Source organism: Tamandua tetradactyla, chromosome 25, assembly GCF_023851605.1.
Source record: "Tamandua tetradactyla isolate mTamTet1 chromosome 25, mTamTet1.pri, whole genome shotgun sequence".
NCBI classification, from domain to species: Eukaryota; Metazoa; Chordata; class Mammalia; order Pilosa; family Myrmecophagidae; genus Tamandua; species Tamandua tetradactyla.
In genome coordinates, this window is record NC_135351.1 from 14,056,518 (window position 1) to 14,076,460 (window position 19,943).

The following is a 19,943-nucleotide window of genomic DNA, read 5'->3' on the forward strand; positions in this document are numbered from 1 at the left end:
TGCTAATCAAGATTCCCACCTTGCCCTAACTGCATCAGCTAGTGCTCAACATAAATCAGGAGCTTCTCAAATGGGACTGTTCTTTGGTCTGTTCTTCAAGGTGTGAGCTCTCTGATCACCTTGTGGACTGCCTCATTCTGAACACTTTGATGGCCTTTTTTTTTGGCAAAGGCAGCCTAGCAATCAGAACTGTTATCACCTTGACTAAGGGCCATCCTATAGGAGCTGAGCTGAGAGACGCAAAGCAGAAAGGAACCCCTATGACAAACACTCTGCCTGTGCTTTCTCTGATCTCCAAATAATAGCATCCAGAATCTTTTTTTCTTTTCTTCCTTTCCTTCTTCCTTCCCTTTTGTTTTTTTCTCTTCCCCTACTTTCCTTATTCCTTCTCTTCTTCCCTTCTTTTCTTTATTTTTTCCTTCCTTCCTCCATTTCTTTATTTGCTTTATTCCACTTTACTTCTTTCTTCCCTTGCTTTCTTCTTCCCTTTCCTCTCCTCCTTTCTTCTATTCTTTCCTTTCCTCCTTCCTTTATGTTTTTGGCATTTTAAAATTTTAAATATTTGCTTACTGTTTTAGTTGCCACAGCTACTATGATAAATGACACACAACACAGTGGTTTAAATGATAAGCATATATTATTTCATGGTTTTGAGGGTCAGAAGTTTAACATCAAGATGTATGCAAGGTCATGCAGAATTTCTCTATTATATAAATAAACACAAAGCCTGTTGTGTTGTGGTGATAGTAACCCCACATCACACAACAATCTCTATCTCCTTGTGTCTGCTTTTCTGGTTTCTACTGACTTCTGACTTCTTCATGTAGCTTTCTCTGACTTCTACTGGTTTCTGGTTTCGTTTGACTGACAACATTTGAATTTTCTTCTTCTTATAAGGCCTCCGGTCATATGGATTAAAGTCACCATGATTCAATTTGGCCACACCTTAACTAAAAATAACATCTTCAAAAGGTAACATTTACAATAGGTTCATACCCACAGTTACACTGATTAAGAATATGTCTTTCATTGGAGTACATGATTCAATCTACCATATCTACCAAGGGTATTATATTGCATAAAAACCCAGAGATTCAAGATTTTGATATTTGTCCTAAAGTGTTTTATAGAACATCTTAAAGATACTTATTCAATCAGAATAGTTACTTGCCACCAACTCCCTTCCTCACTGCTCTTGAAAAAATGAGCAAAAACTAGAATTCAGTAGTGGAGCAAAAACCATGTACATCACGAAAAAGACTGCTGGAAAACGGACATGGTATCCAAATTCTTACTTTCTTTTCTATTTCACAGCAACTAAATTTGAAGTGTTAAATAACAGCAAGTCAGGAAAGAGTACTTATTCATATTATATTTCAAACTAACCAGATACAAAAACACCAACAAGATGTCTTCAAAGTTCATCCATGATGTTGCATGTATCAAAAATTCATTCCTTTTTACAGGTGAATAATATTTCATTGTGTATATATACCACATTATGTTTATCCATTCATTAGTTGATGGGTACTTGGGTTACTTCCATCTTTTGGCAATTGTGAATGATAGCATTATGAACATTGGGGTGAAAATATCCGTTCACGCTTTCCATTCTCTGGGGTACATACCTAGAAGTTGGACTATTGTGTCATATGGTAATCCCATGTTTAACTTCTGAGAAACTCCAAACTGTCTTCCACTATGGCTGCAGCATTTTATGTTCCAGCCAGCAAAGAATGAATGTTCCTGTTCTCTACCTCTGTGAAATTTGTAATCTTTGTTTTTAACATTAGTCATTCTAGTGGGCTAGAAATGGTATCACACTGTGGTTTCGATTTGCATTTCCCTAAAGGTTAGTGATGTTGAGCATCTTTTCTTGTGATTTTTGACTCTTTGCATATCCTCTTGGGAGAGATGCCTATTCAATTCTTTTGCCCAGTTTTAACTGGGTTGTCCTTTTGTTGTTAAGTTGTAGGAATTCTCTATAAATTTTGGATATTAAAATCTTATTGGATATATGCTTTCCAAATATTTTCTCCTATTGTTCATACTGTCATTTTACTTTCATGATAAAATCCTTTGATGTACAAATATTTAAAATTTTGATGAGGCCCGTTTTATCTATTTTTTCTCTCTTCATACTTATAGTTGGATATAAAGTTTAACATAAGATACTGAAGGTACTTTCCTATGCTTTTTTCTAGGAGTTTTATAGTTTTCATTCTCATATTTAGGTCTTCGATCCATTCTGGGTTGAGGTATGAGGTAGGGGTATATCTTCATTATTTTTCATATGGGGATCCAGTATTCCCAGCATCTTTTGTTTAAGAGACTTTTCTTTTCCAATTGAGAGGTTAGTTTATGTCTAACTAATATCAGTTAATAGACCAATCCAATTTCATTGGTCTATATGTCTGCCTTTGTGCCAGTACCATGCTGTTTTGATCACTGTGCTTTTGTAATAAGTTTTAAATCAGTAAGCATTAAGACTCTAACTTCATTCTTCTTCAAGATGAGTTTAGCCATTTGTGACCCTTTACCCTTCTATGTAAATTTCATGATTGGCATTCACATTTCTGCAGAGAAGCCTCTTGAAATTTTGATAGGGATTGCGTTGAATCTATAAATCACGTTGGGTAGAATCAATATCTTAATATTTAGCCTTACAGACTGTGAAAAATGGAACACCCTTTACTTATTTAGGTCTGCTTTAATTTCTTTTAGCAAGGTTTTGTAGTTTTCTGTGTACAAGTCATTTATATCCTTGGTTACTTTTATTCCTAAATATTTGATTCTTTTAGTTGCTGTAAAATGGAACTTTTTACTTGATTTCTTCTTCTGACTGTTCATTAATAACATATACAAACACTGTTGATCTTTGTGTGTTAATTTGAACCTTGCAACTTTGCTGAATTCATTTATTAGCTCTAGAAGCATTGTTGTGCATTTTTTTCAGGATTTCCTGTACATAGGATTATGTCATCTGCAAATAGGGAAAGTTTTGCTTCTTCCTTTCCAATATGGGTGCCTTTTATTTCTTTTTCTTGCCAATCTACTCTGGCTAGAACTTCCAGGACAATGTTATGTAATAGTGGTGACAATGGGCATCCTTGTCTGTTCTCTGATATTAGAGGGAAAGTTTCAGTCTTTCACCATTAAGTGTGATGTTAGCTGGAAGTTTTTCATATATGCCCTTTATCTTGTTGAGGAATCTTCCTTTTATTCATAGCTTTCTAAATGTTTTCATTAGGAGGGGTACTGGATTTTGCCAAATGACTTTCTTCATCAATTGAGATAATCATACGTTTTGTTTCCCCTTCATTCTATTAATATGGTATATTATATTGAATTGTCTTATGGCGAACCACTCCTGAATACCTGGGATAAATCTTACTTGATCATGGGGTATAATTCTTTTAATATATTTTTGGACTTGCTTTGCTGGTATTCTTGTTGAGATTATTGCAGATACTGATCTATACTTTTCTTCTCTTATGGTATCTTTACCTGGCTTTGGTACTAGAGTTATACTGGCCTCACTGAATGAACTAGTGAGTGTTTCTGTTCTCCAATTTTTTCGAAGAGTTTGAACAGAGTTCTTGTTCCAAGCATTCTTGGAATGCTTGGTAGAATTATCCTGTGAAGCCATATGATCCTGGGATTTTATTTGTTGTGAGATTTTTTATTACTGACTCAATATTTTTACTAGTTTTGGTTTGTTTCTATTTCTTCTTGAGACAGTGTAGGTAGTTTGCATGTTTCTAGGAATTTCTCTATTTCCTATTTGTCTATTTCATCTAGGTTATCTAACATGTAGGCATACAACTGTTCATAGTACCCTCTTATAGTCTGTGGCAGTTTCAAAGTATTATGTACCCCAGAAAAGCCATATTTCAACCTGGATTCAATCTTGTGAGAGCACTCTTTTCTTTAAATCCTGATTCAATATCGTAGGTTGGAAACTCTGATTAAATTATATCATGGAGATGTGACACACCCAGTTGTGGGTGCGACCTTTAGATTAGATGGAGATGTGAGCCCACCTATTTCAGTTTTCTTGATTAGTTTACTAGATTCTTTAAAAGGGGAAACATTTTGGAGAAACTTCAGAAATGACAGAGCCAAAAGAGAGAGAGCTGACACAGATGTTGTTGGCACTTGGAGAACAGAGACACAGATGTTTGGAGATGCTTGGATCCCAGGAAATGTCACTGTGAGATGTTAAGCAAACTAGAACCTGGAGAGAGTCAAAGAAAGCCAAGAGATAAAGGCCAGCTCCAGAGAAGCAAAGTGAGGATCCCCCACAGGAACAGAGGCTAAAAAGCCATGGAGCCCAGGAGCAAAGACCAGCAGATGCCAGCCACATGACTACCCAGCTGACAGAGATGTTCCTGACCCATCAACCTTCCTTGAATTAAGATATCTTTCCCTAGATGCCTTGGTTTGGACCTTCTTATAGACTTATAACTGTAAACTTGTAACTTATTAAATTCCCCTTTTTAAAAGCCATTCCAGTTCTGATATAGTACATTCCAGCAGCTTACAAACTAAAACACAGCCCTTTTATATTTCAGTGGGGTCTGTAGGATGCCCCCTTTTTGTTTCTGGTTTTAGTTATTTGTGACTTCCTTTATCTTCATCATTCTAGTTAAAGATTTGTCAATTTCATTTTTTGGAAAATTTGTCAATTTTCCAAAGAACCAACATTTGGTTTGTTGATTCTCTCTTTTGGTTTTTAATGCTCTATTTCATTTATCTTTGTCCTGTTCTTTGTTATTTCCTTCCTTCTGTTCACTTTGGGTTTAGTTTGCTCTTCTTTTTCTAGTTCCTCCATTTTAAGGTCAGGTCTCTGATTCGTTATCTTCTTTTATTTTGTTTTCTTTGTATGCTGTATGGTGGGGGTCACATTTTATTATTTTTCCACGTGAGTATCCCCTTACTGCAGCATCATTTGTTGAATTTTTGTTTCGTTTGGTTTTATTGCTTGTTTGTTTGGGAAGTGCATGGGCCGGGAATTGAACCTGGGTCTCCCGCATGACAGGTAAGAATTCTACCACTGAACTACCCTTACACCCCTATCTTTTTTTTTTAATATAAGCATTTAGACCTAGCACTTCCCTCTTAGCACTGCCTTTGCTGCATTCCTTAATTTTGGTATGTTGTAATTATGTTTTCATTTGCCTCAAATTAGTCTCTATTTCCCTTGTTATTTCCTCTTTAACTCATTGGTTATTTAATATTACAATGCTTAATTTTCACAAATTTTGTGAATTTTCCATTTCTCCCTCTGATATTAATTTCTAGCTTCATTCACCTGTGGTCATAGAAAACACATTGTATGATTTCAATATTTTTGAACTTATTGATAATTGTTTTGTGACCTAAGGTCTGGTCTATCCTGAAGAATGATCCATGTGCACTAGAGAAGAATGTGTATTGTGCTATTGGGTGAAGTGTTCCATATATGTCTATTAGATCTAGTCAATTTACAGTATCATTCAAGTCTTCTATTTCCTTTTTGATCTTCTGTTTAGATGTTCTATCCATTATTGAAAATGATGTATTAAAGTCTCCTACCATTAATGTAAAACTGTCTATTTCTCCCTTTAAAATGTCAATGTTTGCTTCTTATATTCTGGGGCTCTGATCTTTGATTATTATATTATTTTATATAATAATTATTATGTTTTCTTGTTGAATTGATCCCTTTATTAGTATCTAATGACCACCTGTGTCCTTTGTAATAGCTTTTTGTTGCTGTTTTTTTTTTTTTTTTACTTAAGGTCTATTTATTTGAAAATTGGAACAGCTACCCCGCCTCTTTTGGTTATTACTTGCATGGATTATTTTTTATATCCCTTGACTTCCAATTTTCTTATATCTTTGAATCCAAGATGAGTTTCTCATAAACAGCACATAATTTTGTCAAACTTTTTAATCCATTCTGCCAATCTCTGCCTTCTAACTGGGGAGTTTAATCCAGTCATATTGAAGTCATTACTGATAATGCAGGACTCTTTTGTGCTATTTTGCTATTTTGCATTTGTAAGTCTTTTCCCTTTTTTGTCCCTCAATTCTTCTATTCCTGCTTTAATTTCATAGTTATTTGATATTGCGTATATTACCATTAAGTCCCTTCTATTTTCTTTCTGTATATATTTTTCATGTTTTTTATGATTGCCATGGCATTAGAATTTAACATCATATATGTAACAGTCATATTTGTTTTAATACCAACTAAACTTCAATAGCATACACATACTCTTTTCCTACACCCCTCCATCCCCCATGTCTTTTTTGTTCTTGCTGCAAATTATATCGTTGTATACTTTATAGCCAAAACCATAGACTTTTATTATTTTTGGTGCATCTGCCTTGAAAAATTAGAGTTACATAAAACAACAACAACAATACAATAGTACTGGCAGCTATAATTACCCACAGGTTACCTTTATTGGAAGTCTTTTTTCTTTATGCTGCTTTGTTCCACAGTCTAGTGTTCTTTCCTTTCAGTTTGAAGAACTCCCTTTAGCACTGCTTTTAGGGATGTTCTAGTGGTAATGAAGACCTTCACCTTTTATCTGGGGATGTTCTTATCTCTCCATTTTTGAAAGAAAGTCTTGCCAGATAAAAAAATCTTCTTTGACAATTTTTTTAATTACTTGAAAGATTTCAATCCACTGGGTTATTGCCTCCATGGTTTCTAATGAGAAAATGGCATTCAATATAATTGGTACCCTTCTGTATATAACAAGATGCTTTCCTCTTGTAGCTTTCAGAACTCTCTCCTTGTCCTTTTGAATTCAAGAGTTCGACCAGTAAGTATTGGGGCATACTTCTCTTCACGCTTACCTTGCTTGGGTTTCTTAGGGACTCTTGGATGAGAATATTCACATCTCTTGCTAAGTCTGGGAAATTTTTGGTCATTATATCTTTGAATATTCCTTCTGCTCCTTTCTCTCTTTTCCTTTTGGGACTCCCATTACATGTATATTGGTACGCTTGATGGTTTTTCACAGGTTTCTTAGGGTATTTTCACTCTTTATAATTTTTTTTTTTTCTTTCTGTTCTTCAGCCTCACTTATTTCAGTGTCTTGTCTTCAAGTTCACTGATTCCTTCTTCTTCCAGCTCCAGTCTGTGTCAAAACCCTCCCAAGGATTTTTCATTTCATTTGTTGTTGTCTTCAACTCCAGCAGTTCTGGTTAGCTTCTTTTTCAGTAGTAATTCTGTTTGGTTCCTTTTTTAAATTTCTGTCTCTTTTTAAAATTTCTGTCTCTTTACTGAGATTCTCATATTGTTCATTCATTCTTTTTTGATATCTTTCAATTCTTTCTCTCTTTTCTTTCACCTCCTTGAGCAAGTTGAAGATCATTTAAAAAAAATATCTTGAGCAAGTTGAATCATTTAAAAAAATATATTTGTCTTAGTATGTCCAGAATCTCGTCTTCTTGACATTTTATGAATTTGTATCCTCTTCCTTTGGATGAGCCATCATATCCTGTTTGTCTTGGAAACTTTTGTTGCAAGCTGGACATTTTAATTATTTTAAATGTTAACTCTGTGATTTATTCTGTTCGCTTGAGTTTGCATCCACCTAGTGATACGGTAGAGATTTTCTTGAGTGTCAGGAGCTAACACAACCAAACAAAACTAAACTTAAAACACCTTTCCCAGTCCTTGCAAATTGGCTTTGCGCTTAATGGTGTTCTCCTTCCAAGTTTCGCCCCCTATCAAGGTCAGCATAAGGTGAGTGCAAAATACAGGGTCCTGCTTGTCTTTTTTTGGCCCTGTGTTTTATGCAGGGGTTGTGCTTGCTAGTGCCTTAGGAGTTCTCATGTTCATAGGAGTTTGAATTCCCCCTCTACTTCCCAGGAAACAGAATTTCTCCCCATCAGGGATGTTCCACCATGGGACTTAAAGCAGATGAGCCTTTGCCTCAGGCCACCTTTCTCAATTTCTTTCTTACTCTACTTTTGCTGTCTTAAACTGCTTTTGCCTGAAGGGCAAATTCTGCAGGGGTTCCGTGGAGAATTGTTTCTGAAGTCAGTCATTTGTAGCCAGGGACCCATAAAGGGAGTGCTGGCTAGTTCCAAATTGCCCTGGGGAGGGGATGAGCAAGAGGCCAGGAAGGGCACTAGGAGCATCCCTTTCCCATTCTTCAAAGTTGTGCTTTCTTGATTGGGCACTTATTCAGCAAATGCAGCCATTAAACTGTCCTCTGCAGCTCTGAGAAGGCTTGCCTTCTTTCAGTCTCCCCCTCCACCTTTGCTTGGGTGAGTTGGATCAATGGCCACCCTCAGTGCTGGGTCCCCATCTATCCAAAGCAGTTTATCAAAAGCAGTGATCAGTGATCGGACTTCATGTCATTGGTGTCTGGTGAAATGGTAGGTTCTTATATGCTCCCCTGATCTATCTCTAATGAGCTTGATTACAAAGGAGAGGAAAACTTCTGCTTTGTGGCTTCCTGGTCTGTGGTGCAGAATCATTTTCTATGATCTTATCTGCTCTATTTTTTTCTCCATAGTACTTATCATTATCTGAACTTTCACTGGCTAGTTGGTTTATTTCTGGAAACTTCACTAAAAGGTAAGCTCCAATAAGCCATTTTATCCCCAATTCCAAGAACAACACCTGGCATGGGGAACTTAATACTTACTGAATGGATTAACCAAACATTCATTCATCTGAACTTTGACAATACTCACTTAATATTTATTGCATATTACTTTGCATTCCTAATTATACTTTTATATGGGAGATCTATTTTCCAATGTATTTTGAAATTCCTTAACACTCTTAATGATTAGTGGTATCATCAGGCTTCACTGAGCCTGATTTTAGCTAATTTTAAGAAAAATTAACTTTCATTTTTTAAAAATATAATAAAACTCATTCTACATTGCAATTAACACATCAATTATATTTTTATAACTCTAAGATTCATTATGGGATATCAGTGATCTTGTTTTTCCTAACTCTGAAAACATATTGCTATTTCAATATCCTAAGAATAATCTCATCAATACTCATCAATCATTCCAATTTCTGCTAAAAAGACATAAAGAATTATGAAAATGCAAGAATGGAATTGCCTAGAAGGACAACACAACAGTGAAAGAAGTCATTGCTATCACATCATCCTTCATTATTTTTCTTACTTTACCTAAAGTATTGCAACATACTTCAATAAGATATAAAAGAAATCTGAAGATATCTTTACAGGCTTTTTAAAGCCTTCAGTAAAACAAGATGTGTTCAGAATTTTTCATTTCTGCCTATAATGGCAAAGAAGAAAACTGACAAAGATATTTCAAATTATCAGAACCAGAAGGAGAATGCAAAAAATCAGCAGCATTCAACACTTTAATGATGGTGGTGACATTGATAATATAAACAAAAGCTCACTATGAGTTTTCATATGATGATACTCTGGATAAATTTTCTCAAAGCATCTGGATGAAATTTCTCTCAAGAATCGATGAGTGAACAATATATTTCTAAGAAAATATGGTATTCTCATTCAATCAGTTATTAAACAGGAAGTTTCTGATCATATTATCTGTGATAAGATCCTGGATGACCCAGTTTTCTGAAAAGGATGTATGATATTTTTTCACCTTTATGATGTTTGTATATCAAAATTATTTACTATGGTTAAAGTGGACTGATGCTGAAAGTGGGTATATATGTAAAGAAGAAAAGAGAGGAAGTTAGATTATCTTCTGCTCTTGAAATAAATTTTGGCACAGTACAAGGTAAAATACCCTTCAAAATCAGGAAGGAAGCAGATGAAGCAGAAATGAAAAAACTTCATATTGAATTGCTCATTCTGATGCTTATAAATCTAAAAATGTAAATGTTTTGTAACTGCAAGGCAAAAGATGGCTGTCTTCTCTTCAACAAAATTATAAGCCATCAAATATTTTTTTAATTCAAGTATTATGTTTGACAATGTAAATGAAAGAAGAGCCAGTATGCTGATAAGCCAAAATCCATTAGAAATGTACTTGAAATCTGGAATCAATATTTAAAAGATGGATATGTTCCAAGTCATGCATAAGAGTTAATAAGCAGTTTATTACACTCGAAGGGCATTGCATATTTCAAATATATCTACCTTCACAATCATGAAAATTGGGGAAAACCTGGACTTGTTATGTTTAAATTCTTATTAACATTTTTGCTGAAATTGCTTTTCATTATCTTTTAACCAAACATATGAATAATTCATAAAATAACTTGAAATATTAAATACAATAAGAGATTATTGAACCCAGATGGTAAATGATGATGACTAGACTCCTGGTTTACTAATAGTTCAAGGATATAGACTCTATTTCTCTGTAATGAATTGTTTCTTTGTACCCCCAAACAATTCCTTGCAAATAATGAGAACTGAAAAATATTTACTAATCATCTGATTCTATTATACAGTCAGAGAAGCATATAGATTAGAGAATATCCCTGGTCCACAGACCAGTTGAGCAGAACTTATGTAGCACCTTTCTGCAAACCACTCAATTTCCAGAACTGTCTTTGCACAAAGACACGAAGGCATAGAGTCTGGACCAAGGATGGCAGATCCAATGCTCTTGGCTGGGAGTTACTGTTTAGACTGAAGTTTCTGAACTTTAATATTTCTAAACTTCAATAGTAGAGAATAAATTAAATCTGAATCACCCCTTGCAATTCTTAACATTTCTTCACCAAAACCCAGAAGCACTGCAATTTAATGCAATACGGTCCCATGAGAGATTAAGTTGGGAAGTATCTTCTTTCTTTTTAGTAAGAAACGATATTTAATCTTAATTCATAAAAAAAATTTTATTGACAAAATAAACCAACATACAAACATGAACATTCTTAACATACAAATATTCCATACTTGGTGTACAATCAATGGCTCACAATATCATCACATAGTTGTATATTCATCACCACAATCATTTCTTGGAACGTTTGCATCACTCCGGAAAAAATAAAAAGTAAAAAGAAAAAACTCATATATACCATACCCCTTACCCCTGCCTCTCACTGACCACTGGTATTTCCATCTACCCAAAATATTTTAAACTCTGTTCCCCCTATTTTTTTCCTATACCCCTTACCACTCCTTTTCATTGATCACTAGTATTTCAATCTACTCAACTTATTTCAACATTTGTTCCCCCTATTATTTATAGGAAATATCTTGATCAAGTTTGCTCCCTCTCCTTAGACCATTATATTTATCTGAGTGCTTAGATGCCATGAAGATAATGTTCAGGATACAGAGAGCAATACACAGAGAAAATAGGGGCAGTCAGGTCATCTTCCGTTCTTTAAATAAATTCTGGCACAGTACAAGGTAAAACACCCTTCAAAGTTACAAATAAAATGTTAAGAAGTCTATCGATTGCTTGTTGCAACAAAGCAAAACAAACAAACAAAACCACGGATTTTCTCTAACCATTTTCCTTCTCCCAAACTAGGCAAGATCTTCTGTATCTGGCACACATTAGGCACACAATAAGCATTGTGGAATGTATCTATTTTTTTTTTTTTTTTTTTAAAGGAAGGAAAGACAGAGAAGGAAGGAAGGGAGGAAGAAAGGGAAACATTTTTAAACATTTTCTTGTTTTATTATATTTTGTTTGTTTGTTTGTTTTTTACATGGGCTGGGGCCGGGAATCGAACCGGGGTCCTCCGGCACGGCAGGCAAGCACTCTTGCCCGCTGAGCCACCGCGGCCCGCCCGGAATGTATCTATTAATGAACAAATTCACCAAAATCACTCCAGGAATGGGGCTAGCAAACTTTGGGTATCTACTTTTGACCTTTGTCCTTTGCTAATACTCCTGTTTTTACAGATTCAGGAGGTTATCAGGATAACGTATGTATGAATACATATATACAACTGCCAAGTAGCAGTCTTCAGCAGGCAATCAGCACTCTACAGATATGGTGGTGAATGCTCATGGGATACTGTGGCACCTTGTGGAAGCACCTGCATTCCCCAACAGAAGGGGATCTGAGCAAAAGAAGATGATTATCCTCATAGATATCATGAAATTAGTGACCAGAATTCATGAACAACCCCTGAGAATTCCTCGAATTAATGGCTGAGTACGTGTATATGTGGTAGTGGAGGATAGTGCAGGGACTATGTAAAGAGCAGGAGTAATAACTGTTGAAACATAAATTATATAGGCTTAAGTGATTTCTGAATAATTTATTGGTTACAGAGAAATTTACCAAGTATTTAAGGAAACTGTTACTTTTTTAAATGTACACTATTAAAAATGAATGTAATAGAGTTTTTTTCCACTCATTTGGAAGTTATGGCCTTCTCTTCAAGAGTATAGAAAAAAATTCAAACACATTCAGTTCATAACATTTTGGTCTCATTAAAAGACATCAAATAGGCAGGAGACTGTAGAAGATCGTGGAGTAGGAAACTCCAGAAATCAGTCTCTCTACAAGAACAACTATTAAACAAGCTGAACTGCCTGAATCAATGGTTTTAAATATCCAGAGTCCAACAAAACACTATACAGCATCCAGGGGAGGGAGGAACAGACTGGTAAATTCAAGTAAAAGACACATCTACTGCTCTCTCTGTCTGCACAGTGGTAACCATTGTCATCCTCCACTCTCAAGGCAAGGAGCAGAGGGGTCCAGTTTGGCATAGCTTACTGCTGCCAGAAATGGACATAAAATATAGTTCCCCAAGTGAGGGAAGGGGGAGTGCACGTTCATCAGTGATCACTGCTTTTGATTAGCAACTTTGGATTACTGAGGGCCTGGTTCTGAGGATGGCCCCATTCCAACACTTAAAGATAAGACACTTCTTTAGACCTGTAGAGAATAGTAAAAGGGTTGTATTAGCTAGGCAGGGGCTGAGTCACATGGGCAGGGTTGAGTCAAGACAACACAGTTTTGGAGAGCTATGGAAGAAACTTCTGACACCCTTCCTGGTCCCTCCCCAGGGAATTTGGAGCTGGCCCTTTGTGGGTTCATGGCCTTGTTCCCACTGGGAAAGAAGAACTTGGGAAACTCCTCTCCAGCATAGATCCCTGCCCCCATTCCCACCAGAATTTGCCCTCTAGGCAAAAGCAGCTAAGGAAAATGAAGGCAACGTCAGAAACAATTAAAGCAGACTGTAAGGGGCAAAGGCTTGCCTGCTTTAATCATCCAGTGGAGTAACTGGGAGAGGGAGAAGGACTCTTAGGAAGTAGATGGGCATTCAAAGTCCTGGTACTGAGGAACTTCTAAGACCACTACCAAGAACAAGCTTAGGACAAGACCCAAGCCCAGAAAAGAAAGAAGAAAGTCCTGCATTAACAATAATGACTAAATGTAAATGGATTAATCTCTCTAGTTAAAAGGCAGAGATTGTAACTGAGAAGTTAGGATTTAGGGGATGATTATGATTACTGAATCATTATATAGATATTCCTTTTTTACTGTCTGCTATATTAGAACTGTAATCTAGCTGTCTTGATCGCTGATAATGATTGAATAGCCTATCTTGTGTTTGTGGTTGTAAAAACCTTGTGACTGACCCTGACTTGTACCCCTTTAATCTGTTTTATCAACTTTAGAGTCTTATGGTCATTAAAGACAGCCCCTAATATTTATTAATGAAAGGCCTTGAGTCAGCCAAGAATTAACCCAACCCAATTCCAAAGCTATCTTGATAAAGCTGAATCTAACCCAAATGTGCCTGCCTGAGATACACAGTAGCTTAGACTTCAACTATCAGTGATCAATACTTCATCTCTTCTTTTCTTTCTTTTTCGGTGCATGGTCTGGGAACTGAACCCAAGTCTCCTGCATGAAAGGTGAGCATTCTACCACTGAACCACTTGTGCACCCTCCATACCACATTTTAACTCTAAAAATCACATGCATTATCATTTTAAGGCCTGCATTTTCTTACATAGGTTCTGTGACTAAGCATGTAATCATTCTGTGCATGCTCAATAATTAGAGCACTTCTAATTACATTACCTGGAGACATTATGCTCATTATCCTAAAACCTGCCCATTTTCTGATACTATAAAACTATCAGAATTACTACAGTTTGGAGAGACAGATTTTTTAGGGCAATAGGCCATTTGATCTCCTGTTTCATGCCTAGCAATAAATTCTTTCTCTCTTTGAAACCCTGGTGTCACAGGAATTGGACATTTGAGTGCATCAGGCAGAGAACCTATCACTTTTGATAGGTGTTAAGATTGGCAGAATGAATAGAAAAGCATGACCCAATTGTGTGTTGTTTATGAGAGGCCAACCTTAAATTAACCACAGTTTCCATAATTCATAGTTTTAGCATCAACTATCTGGCCTACCCCAAGGCCCTAGGCATAGAAAAATATTCTTTATATGCAGGATATTCCAAAGGCTCAGATGTTTTCTTCCAGGAGGCCAAAACTTTCCTTGGAATGTGAAAGGATTGAGAAACCCTAGCTTTACTGAGTTAACACTTTATTGCTCGAGGACATACAAAATCTTAGAAAGGAGCTCATAAAAAGGGCAACTATCCCACATATATTGCAAGGCCTCACCATCTCAGTTAAAATCCTGAAAGTCATTTGGTAAGTTACAGCCTTCTCTATTCCTCACACTATCAAAAAGCAGCTATTGACCCTCTCAGCACCTACAATGGTAAAATAAGTTGAACATCTTTCAATGTTTTTGAGTTTTGGAGACAATATATGCCTCATTTAAACCTATTTATGTCATAATATGCGAATGGGACCTCCTCCCTTAAAAGGCTCTACAACATGTCCAAATTGCAATAAATAAGCAATTCCTTTAGTGCTCTTCACAGGATCCCTCTCTGAAGAGGCTTTACCAATATTTTCTTTTGCCTCTTGGGGAACTCCAGACAAGCATCATAATCTTAATTAGAGAAAATCACAAGGGAAGTAGAGAATATCTTGAAACATGCAAACTACCTATACTGACTCAGGGAGAAACAGAAACAAACCAAAACTAGTAAAGAGATTGAATCAGCAATAAAAAAATCTCACAACAAATAAATCCCAGGACCAGACGGCTTCACAAGATAATTCTACCAAGCATCCCAAGAAGAATTAACACCAATCCTGTTCAAATTCTTTGAAAAAATTGAAGAACAGGTACATTCACTAATTCATTCAATGAGGCCAATATAACTCGAGCACCAAGGCCAGGTTAAGATACCACAAGAGAAGAAAATTATAGATCAATATCTGCAATAATCTCAACAAAAATACCAGCAAAGTCAGTCCAAAAATACATTAAAAGAATTATACCCCATGATTAAGTGAGATTTATCCCAGGTATTCAAGAGTGGTTCAGCATAAGACAACTCAATTTAATACACCACATTAGCAGAATGAAGGGGAGAAAACAAAACACATGATTATCTCAATTGATGTAAAAGTCATTTGGCAAAATCCAGTACCCCTTCTTAATAAAAACACTTAGAAAGCTATGAATAAAAGGAAAATTCCTCAATAAGATAAAGGGCATATATGAAAAACTCACAGCTAACATCATACTTAATGGTGAAAAACTGAAAATTTCCCTCTAGTATCAGAAAACAGACAAGGATGCCCACTGTCACCACTATTGCTTAATCTTGTCCTGGAAATTCTAGCCAGAGAAATTTGGCAAGAAAAAGAAATAAAAGGCAACCAAATGGAAAGGAAGAAGCAAAATTTTCCCTATTTCCAGATGATAAGATCCTATGTATAGGAAATCCTGAAAAAAAAATGCACAACAATGCTTCTAGAGCTAATAAATGAGCTCAGCAAAGTGGCAGGGTACAAGATCAACATCTAAAAGAAGATAATGTTTCTAAAACACTAGTAATGAACAATCAGAAGAAATCAAGTAAAAAATTCCACTTACAATAACAAATAAAAGCATGAAATATCGAAGAATAAATCTAACCAAGGATGTAAAGGACTTGTACATAGAAAACTACAAAATACTGCTAAAAGAAATTAAAGATGACCTAATGAATGGAAGGACATTCTTTACTCATATATTGGAAAACTAAATATTGATATGATGTCAATTCTACCAAGAGTAATTTACAGATTCAACATAATTCAAATCAAGATCCAACAATCTTCTTTTCAATCATCAAAATTATATGGACGGGGAAGAGGCCTGCAAAGCCAAATCCATCTTGATGAAGAACAACAAAATCGGAGGACTAATACTTCCTGATCTTAAAACTTATTAAACAGCCATGGTAATCAAAACAGCATGGTACTGGCACAAGGGCAGACATATAGACCAATGGAAGTGAATGCAGAGTACAGAAATAAACACTCAAATTTATGGCCTACAGATTCTGATAAGGGCACAAAAACCATTCAACTGGCAAAGAATTGTCTCTTCAACAAATGGTGGTGCAAAAACTGATTCTACATTTGTAAAAGAATGAAGGTACAAAAAAAATCAGCTCAAACAGGATCAAAGACTTATTTAAGAACTAGATGTACAAAATTCCTAGAAGAAAATGTAGGAAGTCATTTTCAGGACCATGTGTTAAGCAATGGTTTCCTTATACTTTATAGCCAAAGAACAAGCAACAAAATAAAAAATAGGTAAGACCTCATCAAACTTAGAAAAATTTGTGCATTGAAGGACTTTATCATGAAAGTAAAATGACAGCATACATGATGGGGAAAATATCTGGAAAGCATGTATCTGATAAATGTTTAATACAGAACTTATAAAGATGCAATAACCAAATCAAAATTGGGCAAAAGAATTGAATAGATACTTCTTCAAAGCAGATATTGTTTGGGGAGAGAAATCACATGAAAAGATACACAACGTCATTAGCCATTAGGGAAATGCAAATCAAAACCACAATGAGATACCATTTTGCACTCACTAGAATGGCTACTATTTTAAAAACTGGAAAACTACAAGTGTTAGGATATGGAGAAATAGAAACATTCATTGCTGGACAGAATGTAAAATGGTGTAGCCTTGTGGAAAACAGTTCGATGGTTTCTCAGATAGTTAAACGTATATTTCTAAGTATATACCCAAAATAACTGAAAGCAGGGATTTGATCAGATATTTTCACATCAATATTCACAGAGGTATTATTCACAATTGTAAAAAGATGGAGGCAGCCTAAATGCCCATCAACTGATGAATGGAGAAACAAAAGGTTGTGTTTTTGACATAATGGAATACTACTCAGCTGTAAAAAGGAATGAGTTTCTGATACATGTGACAACATGGATGAACCATGAGAACATCATGCTGAGTGAAATCAGCATGATTCAAATGGACAAATACTGTATGAGCTCACTTATATGAAACCATTAGTATAATCACTCATAGAATCAGAATCTAGAATACAGGTTACCTGGGGATAGGATAGAAGTAGGAAATAGGGATTTAATGCTTAAAATGTAGAGTTGCTATTTGGGACAATGGATAAAGTTTTGGTAATGGATGGTGATGATAATAGCACAATATTGTGAATAAAATTGACAGGATTGAATTATATATTTGAATGTGGTTGAAAGGAGAAATTTCAGGTTATACATGTTAGCAGTATAAAAATTTTTTTAAAAATCAATGGAACTGCCAACACAAACTGTGAACCCAAAGATAAACCATGAACTATAGTTGATTATACAGTTATAAAAATGTGCTTTCATCTGTTGTAACAAATGTACCACACCAAAGCAAGGTGTTAACTCTGCATTGATGCATGATTTTTCTGTAAACTCATAATTTACCTAATAAATAAAGATATTACAGAACATGTCTTAATTTCAAGTGAATAAAATGAAATGTACTAGAGAAAAGAAAAAAGAGTGTCAATTTCACATTTAGGAACTAAAGTCATCCGCTGTTACAGTATTGAATATATGAGAAACTATATATCTATATAAACTATATAGAAAAAAGCTAATAATGCTAAGATTACAATTCAAGATAAAATGATTATTATAACTTCTGCTTCTACAGGAAGTGGTGAGTAAATATAAAACTCCTCGGAGATTTAATCCAAAGCCAGATATCTGCATTCAGGACCATGTGGAACTGGACCAATTTCTGAGCTTGGGGACACAGAGAAGAATAAAACTCTTTCACAATTAACAACAGCAATAAAAGGAGATTCTGTTTGTATGTGCTTTCGTTATGTAGTCCCGACCAGAGGGGAAGCAGGTTAGTCACTCTGCATGTACAAGTGGTATCCTTTTAAACATGAAAACAAAGGGAAGCTTTCAATGATTTCTTAGAAAAAAACATGAGTTAGATTTCATTTCTAATTTTTTTAGTCTATAGAATTTTAGTATATTTATGGTAAATTCAAAAGAAGTGTTCTTTCATTACTCATATTGAGCGAGAGACAATTTAGGAGTCATGTGAATATATATTTTATATTTTCCTTCTTTCAAGCTATAAAACCAACCAATAGGTGGATCTATTGTACAGTCAAGATTCTTTACCTCCTGAGTAAAATTTTTATCATGAACTTTTTTGTCTGGCAATATATTATCACTCTAAATTGACAGTTATCAAAAAAAGTAAAATAAATTGACATATCCATACTCCACTGTGCAAAATCCATTATGCACACTCCATTGTACAATAGGAAGGAAAGGAAAATCAAATATTTCAAATAGCATTTTAATGCAGGTAATATCCAATCAAATGAAGCATAATTACTAGACTTTAAGGGGACTTTAAGGGGAAAATAATAAAAAAGCCAAATGCAGCCTGAGATGTGAGGACACCCCACACTGACTTGTGATGGTTAGAGTCTTACAAACTAATCTTAGATATTTGAATCTCATGTTATTTTGAACATCCTCTGGAACAGATATCACCTTAATTCATTTTGGTTAAGTCAACAGTCAATCATCAACCCAATGTGGTCACCCAGAACATAGGGCTGATGGCTGAAAATACACAACTCTATGGGGGGAGGTAAAAAATAGGTGACAAATACTATATGCCTCTTGTAAGATTCATTACAAGCTGTACACCAAGTGTGGCCATGGAACATTGCTTTAGCCAAGACATTGTATCAAAATAAAGAAAATTATGTACATGTAAGACTCTGACCTCCCTTTTAAAAAGTATTATGTTACACATTCTTCTCTCTGGGTTCTTATTGAGCTATTGTTTTGAATGCTGATAAATGAGCAGTTTTATGAAATATTACTATCCTTTTTCTTATTGATAAATAATTCCTATTAAATTGAATTGAAAGCCTTTTGAATTGTAAAAAGTTCCTTAAGTAAGCACAATCATTTTACTTTTATTATTAGGTCTACTGCAGACCACTGCTTTTTATAATAACTGTATAAAGGTATGTACATTTATCCTGAAATGACTTTATGGAGAATAACATGATTAATGGGAAGAAAAGCATGAAGAGTTTTTTCCAAACTCAATGGACAAATCTGCTTTGATTTCCTACCTCCATATTTGAGAGAAACTGTTACACGTCCTGTCTTCTGCATTTATGTCTCAGTAAGGTCAGAGAGAAGTTTTTTTTCCCTTGGAAAGCAAAAATTTTGATGGCCATGTAAGTCAAGCAGAAATGGCATTGTACAACGGTCACACAAAGAAAAGACTTTCGAGGGTCTCTGGCATCCTCTAATACATTCTTTGAAAAGGACAATTTATATTTTCCCAAATTTCTTTTAAACTGCTAAATAATAGCAATTTTAAAGCCTCCTCTCAGGTCCCCACCCTTGACCCCTGCACTTCCAACCAGACAGCCATCCTGTTCTTTCTCTATATAAGTATTTTAAATACTTGTATCATGAGAAATGATACAAAATACATAATAAAGTAAATAGTAACTAAAAATTAGTACATTTTTAGCCATACATATAGTACCAATGTCATAGGACTGAAGTATAATTTGGAAATGAACTCAGGAGACAGAACTGAAATAAACCACTGGAACTGATAT

The 19,943-nt window shown here is 35.2% G+C and overlaps 1 protein-coding gene across 3 annotated transcripts in view; it reads right to left on the reverse strand.

Annotated features, from left to right (window-relative positions):
* Positions 1-19,943, reverse strand: part of ELOVL2 (ELOVL fatty acid elongase 2) — a 107,637-nt gene that overhangs the window by 58,097 nt on the left and 29,597 nt on the right. Inside the window, exon 1 of one of the 3 annotated variants that reach the window (XM_077143604.1) lies at positions 19,443-19,463. The exons of the other annotated variants lie outside the window; for them this stretch is intronic. Coding sequence (XP_076999719.1) covers positions 19,443-19,448 — 6 coding nt within the window. The 5' untranslated portion in view covers positions 19,449-19,463. Of the gene's footprint in view, positions 1-19,442; positions 19,464-19,943 lie in introns of those variants that run through there. 3 annotated transcript variants of the gene reach the window in all.